We start from the raw sequence: 22,222 nt of genomic DNA, 5'->3' as shown, positions 1-22,222 counted from the left end.
CCCTATCAGGACTAGACTCCGCCGGGCTGTCTATTTCACACAGTCTCAGCCGTACCCTGTCTGTGAGTCAACCGGTATCTGCTGTACACGGGGTGTGATTCACCAGGTCTGTGCTTGACTCCGTCTCTGGTTAACAAGGTCTCTGCGTCACTCGTCCTGTGGCTCACCGGTCTCTGCTTCATGCGGTGTGTGCAAAATTCTGAATTCAAATTTTTTTTCGAAAATTTTTAGTTTTCTTTGCGTTTCACGCCATTTGCAGACATTTTTAATTTTTTTAAAATTTCGAAGATTTTTGAAAATTTCGTAAAATCAGTACAGTATAGATTGTACTTTAACTGTTCCACCTGGTTTCTTACATTGAGTTTCATAATTCCAAGTAAGTTGACACAGCTGGATTGTTCCAGGCAGCTGAAAATGAATACAAGAAAGCAGTCTCTTCCACTTCTAGTTTAGACTTTAGCATAAAACAAGCAGCTACTAGTTCAAGTTAACAAAGAACCTCTTAACCAATAATTTCTATTTTGTAACTCATGTTGTTTTCACACTTGGAATTCAAACTGAAGACCATACTTATATTCATCCACGCACAAGCCTGAATCAAAATACACTGTTTTAACTAAGAAAAAAAAAGTTAAAACATTTCAACAAGTTCATCTAAACATTTATTTTCTGAATACCAATGTCGTAAGGCACAAAGCAAAGTGCAAGACAAAGAATAAGAACTAGTTTCCTGATGCCACACAAATAAGAAAGTCTTCTCAAACAAAAAATAAAACTAAATAATAATAATAATAACAATAACAGATTCACTCTGACAATGATAAGCAGAATATTATTCTCACTCCTCCAACGGGGGAAATGCCATCATAACAGACTCAAGCGTTCTTTTATAATATGACCTAAATCAATGACGACGCCCACCTCCAAAATTAGATAGAATTTATCAGCATTCCAAAATACCATATATGCTTACGAATAAAACACTTTTTGCCCATTTTTTGTATCTGCAGATGAAAGGAGTTGCCTCGCTTTGGAGACTCCCCCCCCCCCCCCCGGCCCGCCCAACACGACAAAATTCTTGGAACTAGGTGAAGGAAATCCGAGAAACCTAGACATTTTCCATGAAATGTGCCCCACTCGAAGTTCTGACTAAACAATCGCAGACCAGATATATAATTCTGCCCCAGACGAAGAACCTCAGCCATTAACGACGCAGTCACTCCAGTGAACGACGCAGCGGTAGTCCTCAAGTTACTACGAAGAAAATTTTATATGATTTTTTAAGTATGACTTCGAGCCTTTTAACCTTCTCAAAACACTGAAGCTAATTATGAGGGGGGAAAAAGATTATCAGACAAAACCATTCAATAAGAAAAATGTAACATCTTAACGCCGCATAAAGCGTAACAAATTATGCCTGTACGTAAAGATAAGAAACCCCAGATGACCCGACTTTCCTCTTAATATAAAATTAATGCTTTTTTTTTTTGCTTCTGCTAAGCTGATTTAGTAATAAATAAATTGATATTTAAATATTTGTGTGAATTCTGATAAATATTTAGCAAATTTAAATATTCAATAACTTGATGTTTGTTTTATTGGCATTTCGATGTATTCTACACATCATGACTTTTGAAAACAAAACTCACCGAAAAATTAAAATAAAAACCTACTATTCATTTCCCAGACATTTTGTTTTTTTCTCCTGAAAGAGACTGAGAGGAACAGATGGACTGCACAGAACCAAGTGCACAAACTACTTTCAGAGGAGGTAGCTCACATACGCACGTTGCATATTTCATCGTCCACTTTGGACAGCTATTTTCACGAGAAAAGAGTCGCTATAAAAATATATATATATATAAAACTACAATCACGCACAGCAGCGCTGGCAGATATTCCGACTCTGCTACAAAACAAAGACTGGCAAGGTTACATGAAGATCGGATAAAAACATCCACAGAACCTGAGATAAAAACACAATAAAATGCTTCATTCAAAGAAGTGAACAAGTAACATAATTGTAATTTGCAGACAATCTATAGATTATCTTCATATGCTCCTAATCTAACTTGTAGGCGAACGTGTCTGTAAGCTCCTCTTCATCACTAACATTATACTACTGATTGCAGGAGAACCAGAACGACTCCTCGTTCATCTCCTGGTACGAGATGAATTCCAATCATAAAAGAATATGTACCATATTTTTATAATTCAAACTATATTCACAATATTTCTTACGAGCAACACGTAGAATTCGGGCACTTTATAAAGCGTAAAATGTTTGTGCTGCGTCTTGCAACTGACACTAGAAAGTGAATTTTATAAGATGCCCGAATTACATACCACCTGGAAAATATCAAAACATCCGTGCGCCGACTGCAAAACCTTCTGTACGGAGGTACTCACTGCATAACGGGCATCGAAACGGCGGCCTTCGAGTGCGTCACGTCGCTCTCCCGCCACATCTGAGTCACTGTCTTCACTTGTGTGTAGAAATTTACACCCTGAAAATAACAACACGGCAACGATGAACATCGCTTACAAACGGAGTAAAAAAAAAACACCGAAGGATGAAGTTCATATGACAGAGGGAGATCTTATACTGTGATCGTCTCGGCGTAAACGTGCCCAGACCAAGATCTGAAGCTAAGAACCAATTTTTATTAATTCTGTGATATAATTATAAGTGTGAAAATGTTTCACACTATAAACACTGCAATTGTTCAAATGGGAATTTTGGATATAAACACAAAAGTCGCACGCTTAATTTAAACATTCGGCCAGCTTCTCGGGACAGGGAACTGATGAGAACAGACCACATCCAGATAAAAATGGTATTTAAGAAATTAAATTATGTTTGTGCAGTAAATGTACCACTGTATTAGGTTCATCTCTTTTCTTACCCAGTAAACACTGTACACACTTTTGTCATTAATGATATATGATTTTTTTAACTTATTCTGCAGCCTTTGGGCTTCTTAACTCACGACGTCCGGTCTCAAAATGAGTGAGACAATTCTATATAAACTGAAGATGGTGGTAAGCCTGATATTTAAAAATATATGAAATTATCAATGGCTGTTGATTTCAGAGTGGCATTCACGAACATTCTAGTTCGTGATGGGACGAGTTTAACGATTCCAGTTTTAATACGAAACTAATAACATTTTACGTGGTAAAATAAAGAGACCTGAAGGGTCAGTGAAACAAAGACATTAAAAGAAACAAGTCCAGAAATTATTAGCTAGAGTGATATTGCGAGTGGACATTTACCTCAGTTACAGATTTTCAAAGCAGACGAGATCGATTCCTCGCGAAAGACATCTCAGAACATGCCGCTACCAGACTGTGCTCCGATTCTGGCCGAACAAACTGCAATTTACCGCAGCTAGTTTCTAACTAACCGTGCGCCACACTTACCTGCTTGCCATAAAAGTGTGCATCACCCATGAATGAACCACGTGTTCCTGTGAAGGAGAACATGGGCAGTGGCACAGGAATTGGCACGTTTACTCCGACCTGCGAGATCAACACAAAATTTAGATACAGTACCTGGTCCTTTTCAGGCATCCATTATGAGGAGCAAAGGTTACAACTCGTTTGAAAACCAAAGAGAATATTCATACTTAACTAACAGACTTTAATCATGTGTAAGTAATTTTACAAATTAAAATACCATAAAGAGAGAGACAACTTGGAAGACCTAGACATAGATGAGAACATATCATTATGGGTCTTGGAGAAAATTTGTGGGAGAGAGTGGACTGGATTCATTTGACAGAACAGGAGCCAGGAAATTTCTTGAAATGTTGAGTGTCTATCAATTTTTAAGGAAGAACTCTGTTCCACAGATTTAGTTACATAATTATATCAAATTTGGAATGGTGACATTATAATCATATGATCAGTAGAATGGCTTAAGTCAAATATAATTTATACTGACTTACTGGGATACTGAGAACGAACCGTTCTTCAAGTGCCTGAGCACTGCGGGTCCCAACTTTTCGTTGGCTCGATCTATAGACATTCGGTAGGACTCCTTGGACGAGGGATCGGCCCGTCGCAAGGCCTCTACCTGTACACAGGAGGGCACAACACAGAAACACGCGGACAGACATCCATGGCTTGAGTGGGATTCGAGCCCACGGTCCTAGCGACCAAGCGGCACTAGGCCCACGCCTCAGACCGTGCGGCCACTGCGGACCCCTTATACTGACTTAAGCCCTTCTAATCAAGCATCAAAGAAAAGTTACATACTGCATTGATGTCATCACTCTGTATTAGACACAACACAGTCAATCAAAATCTCAAACTACATCAAAGAAGCACCTCCACAATTTCAAAATTAAATCACGGTTTGAATGCTGCTGGTTCCCTCCAGCTTTAGTATATATTTAGTTCTGCCATCTTTTCCTGGCCATCAAATACCAGACAACATTTACGGACTGTCAAACACCCAACGTGACTCAGTACTTATATAAAGATGGCACCACAGAGCCTACACCACCTATCATTGTTCTGACAGCGCAACTCACCTGACCCACGTCAATTGTGTTGGTAAACTTCCTGGCAGTAGCCCCATTGGTTGTAAAGATGGCTGTACCATTACCGTACGGATTCTCGTTGATGAGTTCTACGGCTTCGTCCAATGTGTCCACATGCAACGTGATCAGAACTGGTCCAAAGATCTCCTCCTTGTAACATTTCATGTTTGTCTGCATATAAATATAAAACTAATTACAAAATGTAGGATTTGAGGTTTTCACGGCGATGAGAGAAGATCACTGTCTTCTGGGTTGTTGCGCCACGTAGTCTGGTAGAGGTTTGCCAACGTCTCAGAGGTCCTCGCTGCCTCCATCATCGCCCTGATGACGGAGGCAGCGAAGACCTTTAAAACATCAGTAAACTTCTACAAGACTACACGGCGCAACAACCCAGAAGACAGCGATCTTCTAATTACAAAATAACGGCAAAGTTGTAATGTAAACATCACCTACATAGAGATATTAGAGTTCCTGTTAAAATAAAAGCACGGCAAATCCTATACAATTATTGTCGCCATAGAGACGATCCAGTGCGTATCGTGAGACAGAAAGCACCTCCTTGCCTAGGATCATCTATGACACCACAAAGGGGCACCTGAGGTTAAAAATGAATCGGCAGCAGATTATGCTAGAGTGACCAGCTTCAGGCTCCGTCTATCTTCTTCGTGAGACAAAGACAAACAGATAAGTGAAAGTAAAATTTCATTCTTTCAAAAAATTTAGATAAGTCAGCTTTAAGCTCTAGCTGCCTTTATTATGAGGTGACAAACTATATAAGAAGCTATACAGTTTATACAACTTAGCTGTACCAAATTTCTTGGATCACACGATTAATACAATTCACTTTAAAGGACTACAAAACAAAACACTTCTTAGCACAGGCCCACACCAGCTCACCTTAACATCTGTAAGGATGGTCGGCCCAATAAAGTTTCCCTTCTCAAAGCCAGGCACCCGGAGTCCTCGTCCATCGAGAACGCATTTGGCTCCCTCATCGATTCCCGACTGTATTAAATCGCAGATCCTGTTCTTCGCATGCGCCGAGATGACAGGACCAAAGTCTGTGCCTGGTACGTGACCTACAGAACAACATCTGGCCTTCAAAACCATCGTCTACCGGTTATGTAATGTCGTGTTGCTTTCAGGGCCAGTTCTATGAATTACGGAATGAGATACCATCAAAAGTAAGATGCAAAATCAAAAATGCAACCTCCTACATGATAACATATGCCACTGCATGAATTATTTATAAAATAGGGAGCAACTAAAGTGGGGAATAGTGATCGATACATGACAAAATTACCAATATTAAGAAATATGCAAGTATATAATTGTTTCTGCACATTCGATGTTTCACATCTCTGATTCATTGCATGGTCAGTTTACTACCAAAACTTCTCCTGTATCTTAGCCTTTTCCGGAATATAAAGTTTTTAAAATGACTGCTTGGGGTGCCACTATCAGCAGTAGAGGTATACGTTATTTAAAAACAGACAGAGGACATTTTTTGGTAAAGAAATACGTAAACCGTATTAGATGACAGAGGTCTGACGATGACGGTTTTCAATGCAAGTCGACGACGCGTACTAAGCTCGTGTCAGTTACTCACCTGCATTTACTTTCAGTGCCTTTGCTCTGAGAACAAGGTCTGGGAGCCACTGCTGAGCCTCGCCTACAAACACAGCCGTACTGAGGGCCATGCAGCGCTGCCCAGCGGCTCCAAAAGCAGCCCCAACGAGCTGGTTCAGAGTATTTTCTTTATTTGCATCAGGCATGACCACGCCATGATTTTTGGCTCCCATGTTGCTCTGTACGCGCTTTCCATTGAGAGATCCTCGTTCATAGATATACTTCCCCTGAAACAACAGCAGGCAGCCTTCGAAACGAGTGAACAGAGGGCGCGGGATGTTATGCCGTAAAAACGTAGCACGCCTCTTACAAATAGACATCAAAATAAAAATTCTGTAAAATCTCAAAAGTGTTCAAATTTATTTTTTCTTCATTTTTCACTCAAGTTTATGACCCCAGGCAATGACACGGACACTTCTGAACGGGATTCCTTTGGTAGAAAATTAATAAAATGACACGAGAAAGTTTTCTTCCAACCAACTGCGTGCAACGCAGTCTTTCGTCAGAAACTAACAGTTACTCGGGTAGTCAAAAGATTCTCTGCCTTTTAGGGAGCCCAAAGGTTAATTTCTGTGCTCACAACAGCCTACCACTGATCACTATTCCAAGGGCGACGTGAATCTAGTATGCACCTCAAATATTGTATCTTTAAAATCCATCTTAATATTATGTTTTCACCTATACCTAATTTCAGATTTTCAAACAAAAATTTTGTAAGCATTTCTTGCAAGATAAATACACTGCTGATCTCATTCTTCATTAGATTACCCAATAATATTTTGAGAAAAGCACAAATTATGAAGCCCGTATCACGCAATTTTTCCCACCCTCCGGTTACTTTCTCCATCTTAGGTTCAAATATTTTCCTCAGTACCCTGTTCTCAGAATCTGTAAAAATATATTCTTCCCTTAACGTCAGAAAAAATAGCGTGAACAAAATACATTTCCTTACTGCTTGGTCAGATCCTACGAATGAGATAGCTTTAATGTCTGGATTATCACATATGAAGCTGACGGCCTCACGTGCGCCATGAATCACGTTCACGACTCCAGGAGGGCATCCCGCCTCATTGAGCAACTCCATCAGCATCATACAAGCTCCGGGGTCTCGTTCTGATGGCTTGATGACGGACGTGTTACCCAGAACAATGGCAACAGGAAACATCCACAGCGGAATCATGGCTGGGAAGTTGAACGGCGTTATACCAGCTGTTACGCCGAGCGGCAAGCGGTACGAGTACGTATCCAAATCCTTGCTAATATTAGGCAACGTCTCTCCCAGCTGGAGGGACGTAACACTGCAGCAGTGCTCCACCACCTCTGTACGGACATACCAACATGACGTAATGTAAATTTCAGCTACGACAGCTATCTCAAATTTCTTTGTCGTTCTTCTCAGCCCCTCCGAGAGAACTTTAAAATAAGCAATGATCTTATTTTTCTTTCCTCCAACTATTCACAATTATAAGTGCCGCAGTTGACACTGCGTTGCTAAATAAACTTACGCAGTCCTCGTAACACGTCTCCCTCCGCATCAATCAGTGTTTTGCCTTGTTCCGTTGTGATGCTCTTGGCCAGCTCTTTCTGCAGCGAACAAAAAAAATTTACAATGCTGTTAGTTTATTGATCGTGGGCATGCGAAGACGTCGCACGCGATTAGCGTTACGTTAATCGTGCGGCAAGGTACATTAGTTTATTAACATCAAGTACAAAACTCATATAATGCAACAAGTCTTTAGATCTATATTCAGTATAAGTAAGCTCTATGGAGTTGGTTAATATTTCAGTATAGTAAACGACTATAAATGAGCAAGGAACGACCAATCAGACAGTCGCTGAGAGACGACCTTGAACAGCATCCAATACATGAAGTATCGGTCTCGTGTCTCGGCAAAGAGGTTAAAAGAATTTAAATCGCTGTAGAACACGATCTTTTGTAAATAATGCGGCATTTGCTCGAGCACCAAAAAGCTAAGACACCGAAGTTCGGAGTAATTCAACACGGACAGCTGGAACTTTGTACTGAACAAACATTTAACCACTCACAACTGACCATGTTCTTCCTAATGATGTCCTGGTATCTGAACATGACCTGTTGCCGAGACAGTATCGATAACTGCGACCACTTCTTGAAGGCTTCCTTCGCTGATGCTACCGCCTGCAACATCTCAGCCTCTGTGGCTTTTGGTACCCTTGTCACTACCTATAACAAAATTATGCATTGTAGCAAATTATTTTAAACTACGGGTCTCTTTAAGCGTTCAAAGAAAAGGTCAGACGGTGTATTGCGCTCCTTGGCTGTCACGCAATTTTATATTTTCTACAAAAAGCAAATTTAACAAAACCTGAAAACATTTTCAAAGGTGCACACTTATATAAAATTAAATGGGTGTTACTGTTCAAGATACCGTGTCATGCGACTTCAAGTGGCCATCGCTTCACGTACCAAGTTCTAAAAGTCAGTCATTTGTTTTTCTAACAAACACACAACCTTCCATCAATGCTATATAGCTTCACCTGCAAACATCATCATTAAATAACCATTCAGTGGGCTGTCTCATGTGTTTAACCCTTTAAACACCAGTGGTAACTATATGTACCACATGGTTTCACAATAACACAATATTTTAAACCTGTGTTTTTCATATGGTTCCGATGGTAAACAATGATTATTTCGTTATACCTCATTAACCAGCTCATCTTCGTGATGGTGATGTGTTGTGTTTTCTTTGAGGTCCTTACTAAAATTCCCGGTATTAGAGAATAATCATTCTATTAAGACCTATACATGTGCATGTGTGATTATTTATAACTCGTAAGTGTAATACCTCATTAGTTGCTGGGTTATGTACATCAATCCAATCCTCTGTTTTGGAGTCTACAAATTTTCCATTGATGAAGAGTTTTGTAGTTGGTACTACTGACATGCTCCGATTCCATGCTACCACACCATTCCGGACCCTATTCATCAACATAAGCCCCTAGAAACAAACAGGCAGTTTTGTTACAATTAATCGACAAAAATAACAAGGATGAAATATGTAGGGTTTTGGTGAAGTTCCTCTGAAATGCTGACATAGCCAAAATGGTATACAGCACAACAGCCCAGAGGCCTGCCTTCAATAAAGAGGATGAAGCAGATCATTACACTCCTGTTACGCAAGAATGGTACAGCATTAACAAGGTCACTTTCCTTCAGCACGTGTAAGCAAAATAGTAACAACAAAATCTAATTTTTATTTTCTAAAAAAAGTACTGAGCTTCTTAAACTCACAACCATAAAAGCAACTGCGCTGGGAGGTCACAGTATCATACCAATATAACGATTACCCATTCCCATATGGAAATTGAGATGTAACAAATTCAAGGCCAAGAACACTAACAAGTGATTATGAGATCAATTTAACTCGTTACCAAGCAGTCTCAACATATTACGAGAAATGTCACCGCACTTCTGTTAATACTTACATCTTTAAAGGGTTGATTAAACACAGCAGATGCCATACTGTACGCTAATTCACCTTTTATCGGTCTTATACTGAAGCAAACTGAAACTTGAATTTCACACTACCTTCGCACCATCATTCATTTCAGCCAGTAACAACGTAATATCTGCTTTATCAGTACCACCAATACACAGTCTCAAAAATGCCTTACTACACTATATAAACAATTTACATCACACTAAACATAATGCCTCCACATCACAAAAATTTCTGAATTTCAATACGTTATAAAAATGTTTAATTTCCTGATAATTTCACGTCATAATGTTTCAAAAACTTATGATTCTCAAAATGAAAATTACATGTTGGCAACATTGATTGAATAAATTAATTTCAGTATTAGGTTAGAGATGGCAGCACATGACATCTTCTACATTGCCATCTATTGGCCTCTACCGGCATTGATTCTGATAAATACCCGAGCACGAAATCCCTCTTCTATGATGAAGAGACTAAAATGTCGTGACAAGTGTCTGCTTGGAGTTATTGTCTCTACATTAAAGTAATATGTAGCCAGAGGCCTTCTTCTGATCGTCCGATCCTACGTCTAAGGAATCATTTTGCTTTTATAAATGGAAATTCAATGCATCTCTGCAACAGGAGAAGCTGTGATTAAGCTGCAACGAGAAACATGTTGTAAATTACTTGTTATTCAGTTTCAGAAGTGTTGACTCACTGTTTTCTAGTATATGAAAGCAAATACTTTTCTTCTGAAAGCCAAGGGTGTACATAAGTCTGTACAAACAAGAAAATGAACAACAAATTAGCAGCTCCAGCCTACTTTCCGTATTTCGTGCTTATATAATCATGTCCACGCATGAGTTCGTCACTGTCGCCAGCAGTGGACTGGATAGATGTTTACTGTCTAAAATTATGAATATTTATTGAAGTTATGGTTTTTGGGTTAAAATGCCTGATTAACAGCGTCTGTCCCCTATGATACGAGTTCTTTCCATAATTCCACGTGCAATGAAACGTTGCTATACAAAACATTGAATATCCGTGAGTCGATGTGACTGTGCTCTATCGGACACATGACGAATTACACGAAGTTTTAAACCATCACGTGACTGTCTCGTGGAACCCCCGATCATAGTCAAAGTCACCTGTACACACAAGCAACTCCATGGTGAAAATTGATGCGAGATGCCGAATTAGCGAGGCGTACCAAGGGCGGAAAAACCTTTTCGTCAGCAAATGTTCTACAGTGCATGTATTATGCAGTTATGCAGAGACAATTTAGTTGGAAGAAACAGCATCTCTTTTATCAGAAGCTTCCTTCGTCTAAATAATATCTAAGAATTTAGTCTCCGTGACAACGATCAATAGGTCCAAGGAAGTAATAGCTTTTTATTCATGGTATCACATTTTATGGGCAAATACGTACATGGTAAAACCGTCCTAAATGTACAGAGGAAGGTGTTAAATATAGTCCTGTGTCTAAAATAACACGAGCAGGGGCGTGAGCAGACCTTGATTCGTGCCCCTTCTAATAGCACAGTAATGCAGGTCAGAATAGTATTTATATCTGATTACGTAACTAACAGGCAATTTTTAATGCTCATTTCTCTCAGAAGAATGTGACAAGTACAGAAACAGAACACAAACCATAAATTGTATGTTACGTGTTGCGGATAAGAAATTCCTGTAGAATTTTAGTTGGAAAATGTGAGCGGAACAACCCCATCTCCTGTGCTTATCGACATCGTCCGAAGATGATGTTATTAAAATGGACAAGTAAATTAATGACTGTCAGTGTGTAAGGAATTTTCGCTTCGTAGTGGTTTCCATGGTAACGCACTATCTGCAAGATACATGCAAGCTTCTGTCAACAGGAGAACAGGAAAAAAAAAAATCCCCATGAAATAATTCAGATAATGCTCATACAAATTTTTCCACTCATCGGAAAAGCGATTAATGTGAGATGTTCAAATGTCCAAGACGTCATGCTACGTTCCCTCGGAGGTACTAGGAGGTTCTGCTGTGTCACAGCAATGATGCAACAGGGTGATTGGGTGGGGGGGGTCCCCCCCTCGTGTGGTAATCTGAGATATCCCAAAGTCAAACAGACCTGCTAATTAATGACGCCTACACTCCGAACATGGTGCAAGAACATCATAAAATATAGTCCATAGTCTCTAAGGTGACCAGGTTCGTGTGTGAAAAAAAGAACACATTTCGGGTGTCACAACATAAATGGTAATATTTTTTTAAATGGTTACGTATAGAGATTCAAATGTGACGTCTCTCACCTGCATCAAAAGTTGGTCTTAAAAAGAAGACATGTCACCTTAAGTGTATGCAACTGGCAGCTCACGGGCCACTTGTAACCAACATGAAATACGATATTGAGGAATTTCACAAAAAATCTGTTGAAGCGTTTCAATTTTGGCTACACCCGGGCAAAAATTAAAACCCGTTTCCGAGGGCATCTCGGCGTCAGGTCCCTAAATATTTTGTGGGATATAAAAATGTTTCTGACGAAAGAAGATTTTTTAATCTGACGAATTTTTGCGTCATACGTCACTAGTAATGACGTCAGATGTCAGGAGAGAGGTGGACGCTGGAAATTCTCGCTGCCCGGAGCGCTGAATTAGGGTTTCTTTTCCGCGTCGAGCCTGCGTCATAGCACGCTGATACAAAACACGTCTACCATTCATCAATTCTCTCCTTTTCTCCCTCGACTTGGAATGACGTAGGCGAATTCTCTCTTCTCACAAAGAAAATAAGGCAAATTAAAAGAAACCTGAACCAGGGCCGGTTACTACAGAGTGTCTCTTTCCAGCTGCGGAGTCCACTTACCACCTACAGCCTCACACGGTCTCACAAGCCACAAGACCACAACACGCATTCCCACCTCTTCGTAAACCTAACCTAATTCAACGGCTCTGTTTTTATACTTACGTTATGTAGCAGAATGAGGAAGGAAGTGGCAGTGTCCCATTTTAAAGTATAATTACTACCCCGACCTTTCTTTGAAGTAAGAGGTGAGAACCACGAAGGACCGCCGGAATACGGGGGACTTACGTTTTTGGGGTACAAAATTTTCCGGGGCGCTGGGTGAGTGGCCAGCGTCACGTTCCGTCCGCTTTACCGCCGGGGAAAGAACCCCCCCCCCCCCCCGTACCCAATGGGTAGGCCCCAGAACCGATCTAGAATCAGAGGCCATAAAATATAACTTGTCCCTGCCCGGGATAGAACCCCGTCCGTCAAGTCCCTAGCTAGTCACTGATTCGTCATAAACAACTTCGCCACACCCCCTTTACCGCGGGCTCTAAATCAGCAGTAAAGCTACGCTGCGAGTTGTAAGCTGTCTTCGATCAATCTGTATATATATAACAATATTATGTCTGGCAATTATCACAGCCGCCGATCTTAAGGAGCTGGCTGGGAATATCTGAGAACAAACTTCTGAGACGTGAAAGTGAGTTCGCATTTGATATACCTCACAAACAAATGGTACGAATTTCGTTCGTAATTCCAACGAGATTTTCCGTCAAATCTGACGGGTCGTTGTTTGCTAGTCGCATATATAAAAACGCTGTTACATATTTTAAGGTGTTCCTTAAAATTATTGACAACGGCCCTCTATTCTCAACTTCGCATCCTCACAGCCGTCATTTGAATCTCTATATTTGTCAGATACCAGGATCGGAAGGTAAAAAGTACACTGCATCGCCTTCAGGTAATCAGTTTGCACAGCGATAATGCGAGATCCATAAGGCCGTTCCTTCACAGCGATAAGAGCCGAAAGTGTGAACATTCTCACACAAAGAATGCCCATACTTATGTCATCTCTGTCTGTACGTACACAGGGGACTGTCAGTAGATTTGTCTCGGAACACGAAACTTATTTGAAAAGCTGATTATTTTTTTTCAGCGACGGTCTACCATTCTGTAAGTCCAGGTTCATCCCCAACCTTTACCAACACCCCTGTCAAATTAATTATTCGGTTTTGTCCGTCTAATCACAATAAAATGATATTTTAATTATCTTATTTGTAAATTTTAAATATAATTGTGATTAGACGGACAAAACCGAATAATTAATTTAATATTTGATTCACAATATGACGCAATTATACTATCTTATGAATAACCCCTGTCAAGTATATAAGTTCGTCAGTGATAACATGTTTCAAAAACAAGATGGCTGTCTTCTGGGGCGTAGTCTGGTAGAAATTTATTAAAGGTGCTGGCTCACTGTCTGAATCATTATCGTTCTGACGATGATGGCAGCAAGTACCTCTCAAACGTCGGTCACCATCTTCATACTCGTGGTTTATTTTTCTGAGGTGATCGGTTGGCTAATAAACCAGCAGAAGTTTCAACATTTCCGTCAATGAAATATTTTCAATATTTAAGAATTCAGTCCGTACCTCAAAGAAAACAAAACGTGTCTCCATGACAACGTTAATTGGTTGATGCTGTTTTTTGAATCAGTTTCGTAGGGCTGAAGGTGCAGTTATAATCGCAGACGTTATACGTGGTCACTTAGATTAGGTTGTAACCCACGGAAACCCCACCCCCCCCACCCTAAACCCGGAATAACCGTTCTCGCCGAGTGGGTGCGAACCCAGAAACCTCCAACTGCCCGGAAATATAACCCCCGACAGTAGGAATCAAGGTTAAAAGAGACAAATTTGGCAAGTCCGCTCGCCAGACAAGACTGTAACTTCCATGGTTATTTGTTTATTACGAGCGTGACGTCATCACGTGACGTACATCGCAAGGTCGCATGACTTCTGACACTGACGTGCATCCATAAATAACCACTCCCTTCTCTCCTCCTGTTTTACATTTGGGATGATTATTTTCATGTGCCTAAATAGCGTCTTGATGACGTGTGAACTTCTTACTAAAACGACGGGCCTCGGCTGAAATTTCTGGCAAACCAAAGCACCACTCGGCTATGTGACTCATGCGACCACATAGATCGACGAAGCTTATTAATTATCAGCAAAATTCCCCGTCAAAAACAACGGGCAAGTCTCGTGGAAAGAAATTTTGACAATTAGCTCCATGTGTCCCGCTTTTAAGTAATCCAAAGTTTCATTACGGTGTTCGCCAGAGACCGCCACCTGTTCCTGTCCTGAGCCAGATAAAAAGAAATATTTCTATTTGCATAACATTCATTGTGATATTTATCCCCTTCGGCGTTTTCTAACCACAGTTCTGTACAAATTTCTCATGTCCTCTAAGGTCGGTATACGCTCCATCCATCTCATAATCCTTATTAAACTGAGTTAAAAGTACGCATCACGAAGTTCTCATTATGAAACTGTCTCCGCTATCCTGTAACTTCAACTCTTTGACGTCTAAATGTTCTCCCTGATTCAAAATCCTTCAATCTTAGCGCATATTTGTATTGAAATATCGACGTTTCGGCAGAATATACAGCCTCCATTTCGGGATTTCATGATAACCTTTCAAGTTTCACAAAATCTCTGACTCACTTCGCGATCATCGCTCGTTCGCCGGAGTTACGAAAGAAAATCACGTGTACGCTAGCTCGTACATGTGGATATGATTTGATTGCCACGTGCGTCCTTTCTGTTCTCGCCGCGCTCACTTATCATGCACTGACGCCATCTGGAACGCATATTGATGTGCAAATCCTTCCAAATTGCGCCATTTCATTCCTCCTTGAGTAAGAGTTGTTTGAACCATATCATAAGCAAAGAATCATTGGACCTCAGCGCGCAATCTCACTTCAGCACGCGAAATGAACCGCTAAAGACGCTCCACGGACATTCTGAAAGGCAACCTGCTTGCTTGGAAACGCTTATCAGACAACGCATTCAGAATCAAAGCCTCCACAGATTCGGGGAAAGGAAAATCGATTAAAATGTTGGTAAAACTGTAACATAATCGTTTCATTGGTGGTTGCAAGTTGCCTAAAAATACTTCGAACTGAGACAGGCTGCCTTCTGGGTTGTAACGCCGTGTCTGCGCATGCTCGTCAGTGACCTAACCTAACCCAACCCAACCCAACCCAACCCAACCCAACCTAACCTAACCCAACCTAACCTAACCTAACCTAACCCAACCTAACCTAACCCAACCTAACCTAACCTAACCCAACCTAACCTAACCCAACCTAACCTAACTCAACCCAACCCAACCTAACCTAACCCAACCTAACCTAACCTAACCCAACCTAACCCAACCTAACCTAACCCAACCTAACCTAACCCAACCCAACCCAACCTAACCTAACCCAACCTAACCTAACCTAACCCAACCTAACCCAACCTAACCTAACCTAACCCAACCTAACCTAACCCAACCTAACCTAACCCAACCTAACCTAACCCAACCTAACCTAACCCAACCTAACCTAACCCAACCCAACCCAACCTAACCTAACCCAACCTAACCTAACCCAACCTAACCTAACCCAACCTAACCCAACCTAACCCAACCTAACCCAACCTAACCTAACCTAACCTAACCTAACCCAACCCAACCCAACCCAACCCAACCTAACCCTACCCAACCTAACCTAACCCAACCTAACCCAACCTAACCTAACCCAACCTAACCCAACCTAACCTAACCTAACCCAACCCAACCCAACCTAACCTAACCCAACCTAACCTAACCTAACCCAACCTAACCCAACCTAACCCAACCTAACCTAACCCAACCTAACTCAAATGAAAGAAAACAGACCCTCATTGTGTCCGACCTTTGCACATTGTAGTCTGCGCAGTCTGGTAGACGTTTACAGAAGTTTCAGAAGTACCTGCTGCCTCCATCATCAGGGCGATAAAATGTCGGGAATTTCTGCCAGACTACTCGGCGCTACAACCCATAAGACGGCCATGTTTGTACTCGGGGCCGCGAGAACCTGAAACCATTCTTATTTCCCGATGCATTCAATAGTCGTTGACACTTGACAAACCAAGTAAGCGTTTTTTTTTTCAGAATTAATCAGAATTCATATTGGGACTGACATAACCCACGCAGAAAGACAGCAACAAATGTTCGAGCGTCATAAAATCAAAGACGATACGAAAGTGGACACATAACACACATGAGGGAAATCAAAAATGCATACAAAATTTTAATGTGAACACCTGATGAGAAGAGACAACTTGCGAGACCTTGGAGTTAACAAGATGATAATATTAAAATGTATGTTAAACAGAGTTAGAATATGGACTCAATTCATGCTATACAGGATATGGGCCAGTGGCGGGATCTTGTGAACACGGGAAACGTTTTGACCAGCTGAGCGACCAAAAGCTTCCCAAGAACTACTCTGCTCCACAGTAATTTTTCTCCGAAAATTTTATTACTTTGGAAACGAAACAGGATGCACGTAGCGTTCCATTACTGTAATATGATTAAGGCAGCAAGCATCTCTGAAACGTCGCAACATCTCAGAAGCGTGTAATCTGCTTTAAATTGGTCCCTTGTATAATAGGAACAATGAACTAGAACCTAGAAGGAATCACAGACTAGATTACCTAATCTAGAGCAACGCAGATATTAACACGCTCTGGGCAGGAAGTGCGGACTGCAGGCTTAGGGGTGGCTTCCTGGAAGCTTTCGAAGATAACAGTAGGACGTATCGTGTGAGACTTGGAGGGAGGGGGGACAATCGACAGTCACACCACTGGGCACGGATAAGTTTGTTTGCTATAAAATGATTTATTTATTTATTTATTTAGTGTTCTGTCTGAGGACAGGTCCATATGAACAGGATCCTTCCATCCTTTTCTCGGACTGGGACCTGTTCATATACGTTCTTGGCAGATGATCCAGAAGTGGTTTGCCATTGCCTTCTTCTGTGTGTGAATGGAGTAATTGTTGGGATGCCACGGAGGAAAACTCCGTGTTGCCTAGACCACGACCTTGCCCAACACAAGTTATAAATTCGGGCACCGCCGGGAATCGAACCCGAGACCCCCCCAGGATTACAAGGCCAGCGTTCTAACCGCTAGACCACCGTGGCGGTTGTAAAATAATGGCGAGAGTTAATGTCGTTTCAGACCGTTCTGAATACGAACTACTGAGACAGATGTTCAGACAACTCCTACCACTTCTCGGAGATCCTTCTGCGGCCATTTCCAAAATATGGCGTCTCCAGCCGAACACCACAAAATAAAAATTGGCATCGTTCGCGTGTTGATCCCAGATGGAGGTTTCCCCAAGTCCACTGTCGTCAATGAGCGTACTGCTTAAGACAAGTCTTCTTTCTTTCTGTGAATATAACCGCGTGCTTCATGAGTCAACACGTGGAGGCCAATCATACGGAATCTGAAATGTGGTCTGTCCGTAATGAGTCAGACCGGAAATTGTCGTAGGAAGAAAGTTTCATCAATGAATAATATTTCTCTGGCTTGTCAATTACAGAACTCAACTTTTTATGAAGAATTCTCTAGAAAACTTCGTTCACTGTCGATAATCGATATGTTTTTGCATCAGCTGTAAATCGTATTTTCCGGGTCTTGTTCGTCTCCACTTTCAGGGTGATTTCGCCTTGAAGATGGAGACAACACTGACCACCTACGAGACAGCACACAGCATCACAACCCAGAAGATCACGATTTACTAAGTACACATATTTACACAGACAATTTTAGAATATTCGGTAATGGTTCTGTACTCATACGTCATCAGTGATTGGAAGGTCCACGAAAATGAACTGGGTACGAAACTTCATCATGATTCTCTGTTGAATTCATCGAAATTTTGTCTGTTTCATCAGACTCGAGTTCCCAGTTACGTCCTATCCGATAAGACAGTCTGTTTGCCGTCTCAAAATATCTGGTTCCGTATTTGAATAAAGAAGACGAGTGTCAACACAAGATTATGTTACTGAAGCCGAACACTGAACATGGGCGCTACTCACACATAGGACTTCGCCATTGCTCAATCAACTGATGAGGGCAGGTGATCAATCTGTAAGCGACCGCCCAACTGATGGTCATGTCAGCGGCGGTTTAAACAATACGCAAGTCCCAGGTTCATATCTCGACCCGCAAACCGGCCTTCGTGACTTGAGGTTTCTTGTTAGTCCCGCCAGGCAAATGCTGGGACAGTGCCTCAAATAGGCCACCACCACTTCCTTACAAGTCCTTTACAGTTCATTACCCTGTCATTGTCTCACTAGACGCTGCGTAGTATGATCTACTGAAATCATCGTTAAATGAACAACAGAAGGAAACAAATTATTAACAAGAGAAATAAAAGATGCGTACAAAATTTTAATCACAGTGCCTGAAGATAATATAGCAATCGGAAGATCGAGGCATAAGTAGGAAACGGTGCAAGGATGTGGACAGGCTAATTCTTGTTCTTACGACAGCGAACGGCGACCACCTCTCAGACACTCAGTCAGCAACTATCAGCTTCTCAAGAACCCATACAGAAGAAAAACAAAACTCTCGAGTAATTTTGCAGACCGACATTTCATTTTAGCAACTACTGTCTTCCGCTGTGAAGACCGCTTCCAGGTTAGGTTAGGTTACGTTACGTTAGGTTAGGTTAGTTTAGGTTAGGTTAGGTTAGTTTAGATTAGGTTAGGTTAGGTTAGGTTAATTTAGTTTAGGTTAGTTTAGGTTAGGTTAGTTTAGGTTAGGTTAGGTTAGTTTAGGTTAGGTTAGGTTAATTTAGTTTAGGTTAGTTTAGGTTAGGTTAGTTTAGGTTAGGTTAGGTTAGGTTAGGTCAGGTCAAGTTAGGTTAGGTTAGGTTAGTTTAGGTAAGGTTAGGTTAGGTCAGGTCAAGTTAGGTTATGTTAGGTTAGGTTAGGTTGGTTTAGGTTAGGTTAGGTTAGGTTAGGTCAGGTCAAGTTAGGTTAGGTTAGTTTAGGTTAGGTTAGTTTAGGTTAGGTTAGGTTAGGTTAGGTTAGTTTAGGTTAGGTTAGGTTAGTTTAGGTTAGTTTAGGTTAGGTTAGGTCAGGTTAGGTTAGGTTAGGATAGGTTAAGTTAGGTCAGGTCAGGTTAGGTTAGGTTAGGTTAGGTCAGGTTAGGTTAGATTAGGTTAAGTTAGGTTAGGTTAGGTTACACTTAGATACGTAATTACTGAGGTAGGACCAAACATCAGGAAGAGTCAAAAATAGAATGAATTTGCGTTAAATGAGAACAATTACTGCTGCTTAGAATACAACGAGACGCCATCCATCGCCTCCACAATCTCACGCCTCATTAGAGCCTTGTTTCAATGATACTAAGCCAACCTCTGTAGCTGGAGCTTCGGCTACCAAGTGGAATTACTGTGTCGAGGCTGTTAATATTTGCAGAGGAGTGTAACGCTTTCATTATACGACTCAGAGCTCATGATAAATGATTTATAAAACTTTACTGCTGCTGTGCACGGTGTCTTGTGTAAGTCCCAGGCGTCTAATATGAGCTTCACACGCGGAGAGTGGATCAAGAATGACACGAAGAAACAGAATTTACCATCTGAAGCCCAAACGAATGAATATTTGAGAGAAAAGGGGAAAAGTGAATTTGACGAAGAAAACACAACACTCCACCATTACGAAGATCAGCTGGTTAACGCTGTTTAAGGAAATAATCGATGTTCATTCTGAGAATCGTATGAGACATAGGAATATACGAGGCGCGTCCTCAAAGTAAGTTTCCCACTCGTCCGACAGCTAGCAAACCTTATATTGCGCGAAGCGACTGTGCGTACGTGATAGAGCAATGACGTAGCATGGCGCATGCACTAACGGCACCTCCCGCGTTCTCACAATAGCATCGTTGCAGCTGTTGAAGATGGAGGTTCTTATTCCAGCTCCCGCCGACTGTGAAGTGCGGTCAGTGATAACGCTAGGCCGCACACGGCTCGACGGATAGCAAGTCTCCTACAGGAGTTCAGTTGGGAGGTGTTTAATCATCCACCCTACAGCCCGGACCTCGCTCCCAGTGATTTCCATCTTTTCCTACACCTCAAGAAATTCCTGTGCGGTCAGCGTCAGCGCTTTGAGAATGACAGAGAGGCGGAGATGGTGGTCACACAGTGGTTCCAATCCCAGGCGGCAGACTTCTACGACACAGGTATTCAAAAGTTGGTCCCACGGTATGACAAATGTCTCAATTCCGGTGGCGAATATGTTGAAAAATAGCTGGACACTTGCTGTATCTGTTGCAATAAATATTTCCATGAAATTGTGTTTTGTTTCTGTAAACGGCCCCAGGGAAACTTACTTTGAGGACGCGCCTCGTAGTTACAGCCAAACACTGGCTTTAACAGAACGCGTCTTCTGATACAAGGGGACTTTTTTTAATCGTACACAGTGACACAGTATCACGCGGGCTGCACAACCTCGCATCCGATCCGCGAATTGAGAACTCCAACCTTGATTATACATTAAAACATGAAGCACCCTCTCCCCGCCTATATCAAAGTCCTTTTTTAAGCGCTGATTTCCGGAAATTTCTCCATCATTACAAACTTTCCTTGGCGCACGTGTGTGACTGCCTAGCAGTTTCTAAGAAACTTTAATACAGTAGATTTATCGTGACGTGCCAGGAGGTATCATGCTCTGTAACAAAATGTCGTCATACTTTTTTGAAAATTACTCAAAATACCTGAATGTCAGAGAATACAGACACAAGTAAACTTCGTCCTGAAAACAAATGCCAGAGTGGAGGTTAAAAAACAAACACGAGACTCTGGAAGTCTTGGTAACTACGTAAAAATTTACAGGATGTCGTAACTCAGAAGAGACCGCCATGAAATCCTCCAAACTTAAATATCTGTTCAGTTGGGGCCTACAGTAAATACTCAGCATAATTTTGAAGAACTTGTGACTGCACGTTGTCCTATATTTGCATTGTAAGTGCTAAATACGTTTCAATGATTAGAGGAGTCAATCTAAATAGACACCGTATTTCGACGTATGACAACCCAATTTATAATAATTTTCCATTTATATGAATTCTTCGTAGACTCGTAGCTATTTGCTTCATTCTTTAAATATTAACAATAAACAAGCTACTCTGGTGGTAGGATGATCCTACGGTTAGGTTTCGCCTCACAGTTGTAAGTCCGTGCTCAGGGACGCATAATCCAATCTAGCTTCGAATTCAGAAGGATTTAGTTCGGCCGGAAACATATTTATATCTGTATTCAACATTGTTCAGGCAATTCATCATATATTACGCAATTTAAACTTCTGTTACTATATACGTTCTTCAGAGCGGTATCCACGTGTTTTCTCAGGCCCTTCAATCCTGTGAATTTATATACGAATCCCTAACCTAGTTTCTCAACCCATAAGTCAGGACAGTACCTTAAAATAGGTCTCGTCCGCTTCCTTCCACATCCTTTCTCAACCGTCGCTGTACAGTCTAAAAATCTCAAATACTTCTGGAAATCTAACAGTCGCTCAGCTACTCAAGAAATACCCTGCCTTTTATGGAACTGGAATGTTCATTACCGTGTTCACAATAGCCCGTCACTGGACTGAGGCACACCCTCACAAAATATCTCTTTGAGAGCCCATTATCCCATCGTATTCCAGGTTTTCCAAGTGATGTCTTCCCTTTGAGTAAGACTGTTTTACTCCTGCGAGTAACT

General features: G+C 41.3%; 1 protein-coding gene across 1 annotated transcript; it reads right to left on the bottom strand.

Annotated features, from left to right (window-relative positions):
• Positions 1–639: 639 nt before the first annotated feature.
• On the bottom strand, positions 640–9,903 carry LOC110840927 (putative methylmalonate-semialdehyde/malonate-semialdehyde dehydrogenase [acylating], mitochondrial). Its single transcript, XM_022086247.2, has 10 exons — positions 9,645–9,903; positions 9,005–9,157; positions 8,230–8,379; positions 7,682–7,760; positions 7,129–7,496; positions 6,157–6,403; positions 5,445–5,626; positions 4,539–4,718; positions 3,424–3,522; positions 640–2,507 (listed from the first exon to the last, which is right to left on the bottom strand). The coding sequence occupies exons 1-10, from the start codon at positions 9,678–9,680 to the stop codon at positions 2,406–2,408; spliced, it is 1,596 nt and encodes a 531-aa protein (XP_021941939.1). The 5' UTR covers positions 9,681–9,903; the 3' UTR covers positions 640–2,405.
• Positions 9,904–22,222: the final 12,319 nt, after the last annotated feature.

This window comes from Zootermopsis nevadensis, unplaced genomic scaffold, assembly GCF_977971745.1.
Source record: "Zootermopsis nevadensis isolate Lab colony 2312 unplaced genomic scaffold, Znev_1.0 Znev_ptg000022l, whole genome shotgun sequence".
Classification (NCBI taxonomy): domain Eukaryota; kingdom Metazoa; phylum Arthropoda; class Insecta; order Blattodea; family Termopsidae; genus Zootermopsis; species Zootermopsis nevadensis.
The sequence above is the reverse complement of the archived record's forward strand: the minus strand, read 5'-3'. Positions and strand labels throughout refer to the sequence as shown.

Coding starts and splice junctions, on each gene's coding strand:
- LOC110840927 (XM_022086247.2), bottom strand. CDS start 9,680: ATGGCATCTGCTGTGTTTAATCAACCCTTTAAAGAT. Junction 5,627..6,156: donor GGCACTGAAAGTAAATGCAG/GTGAGTAACTGA, acceptor GTTGTTCTGTAG/GTCACGTACCAGGCACAGAC. Junction 4,719..5,444: donor CCATCCTTACAGATGTTAAG/GTGAGCTGGTGT, acceptor ATTTATATGCAG/ACAAACATGAAATGTTACAA.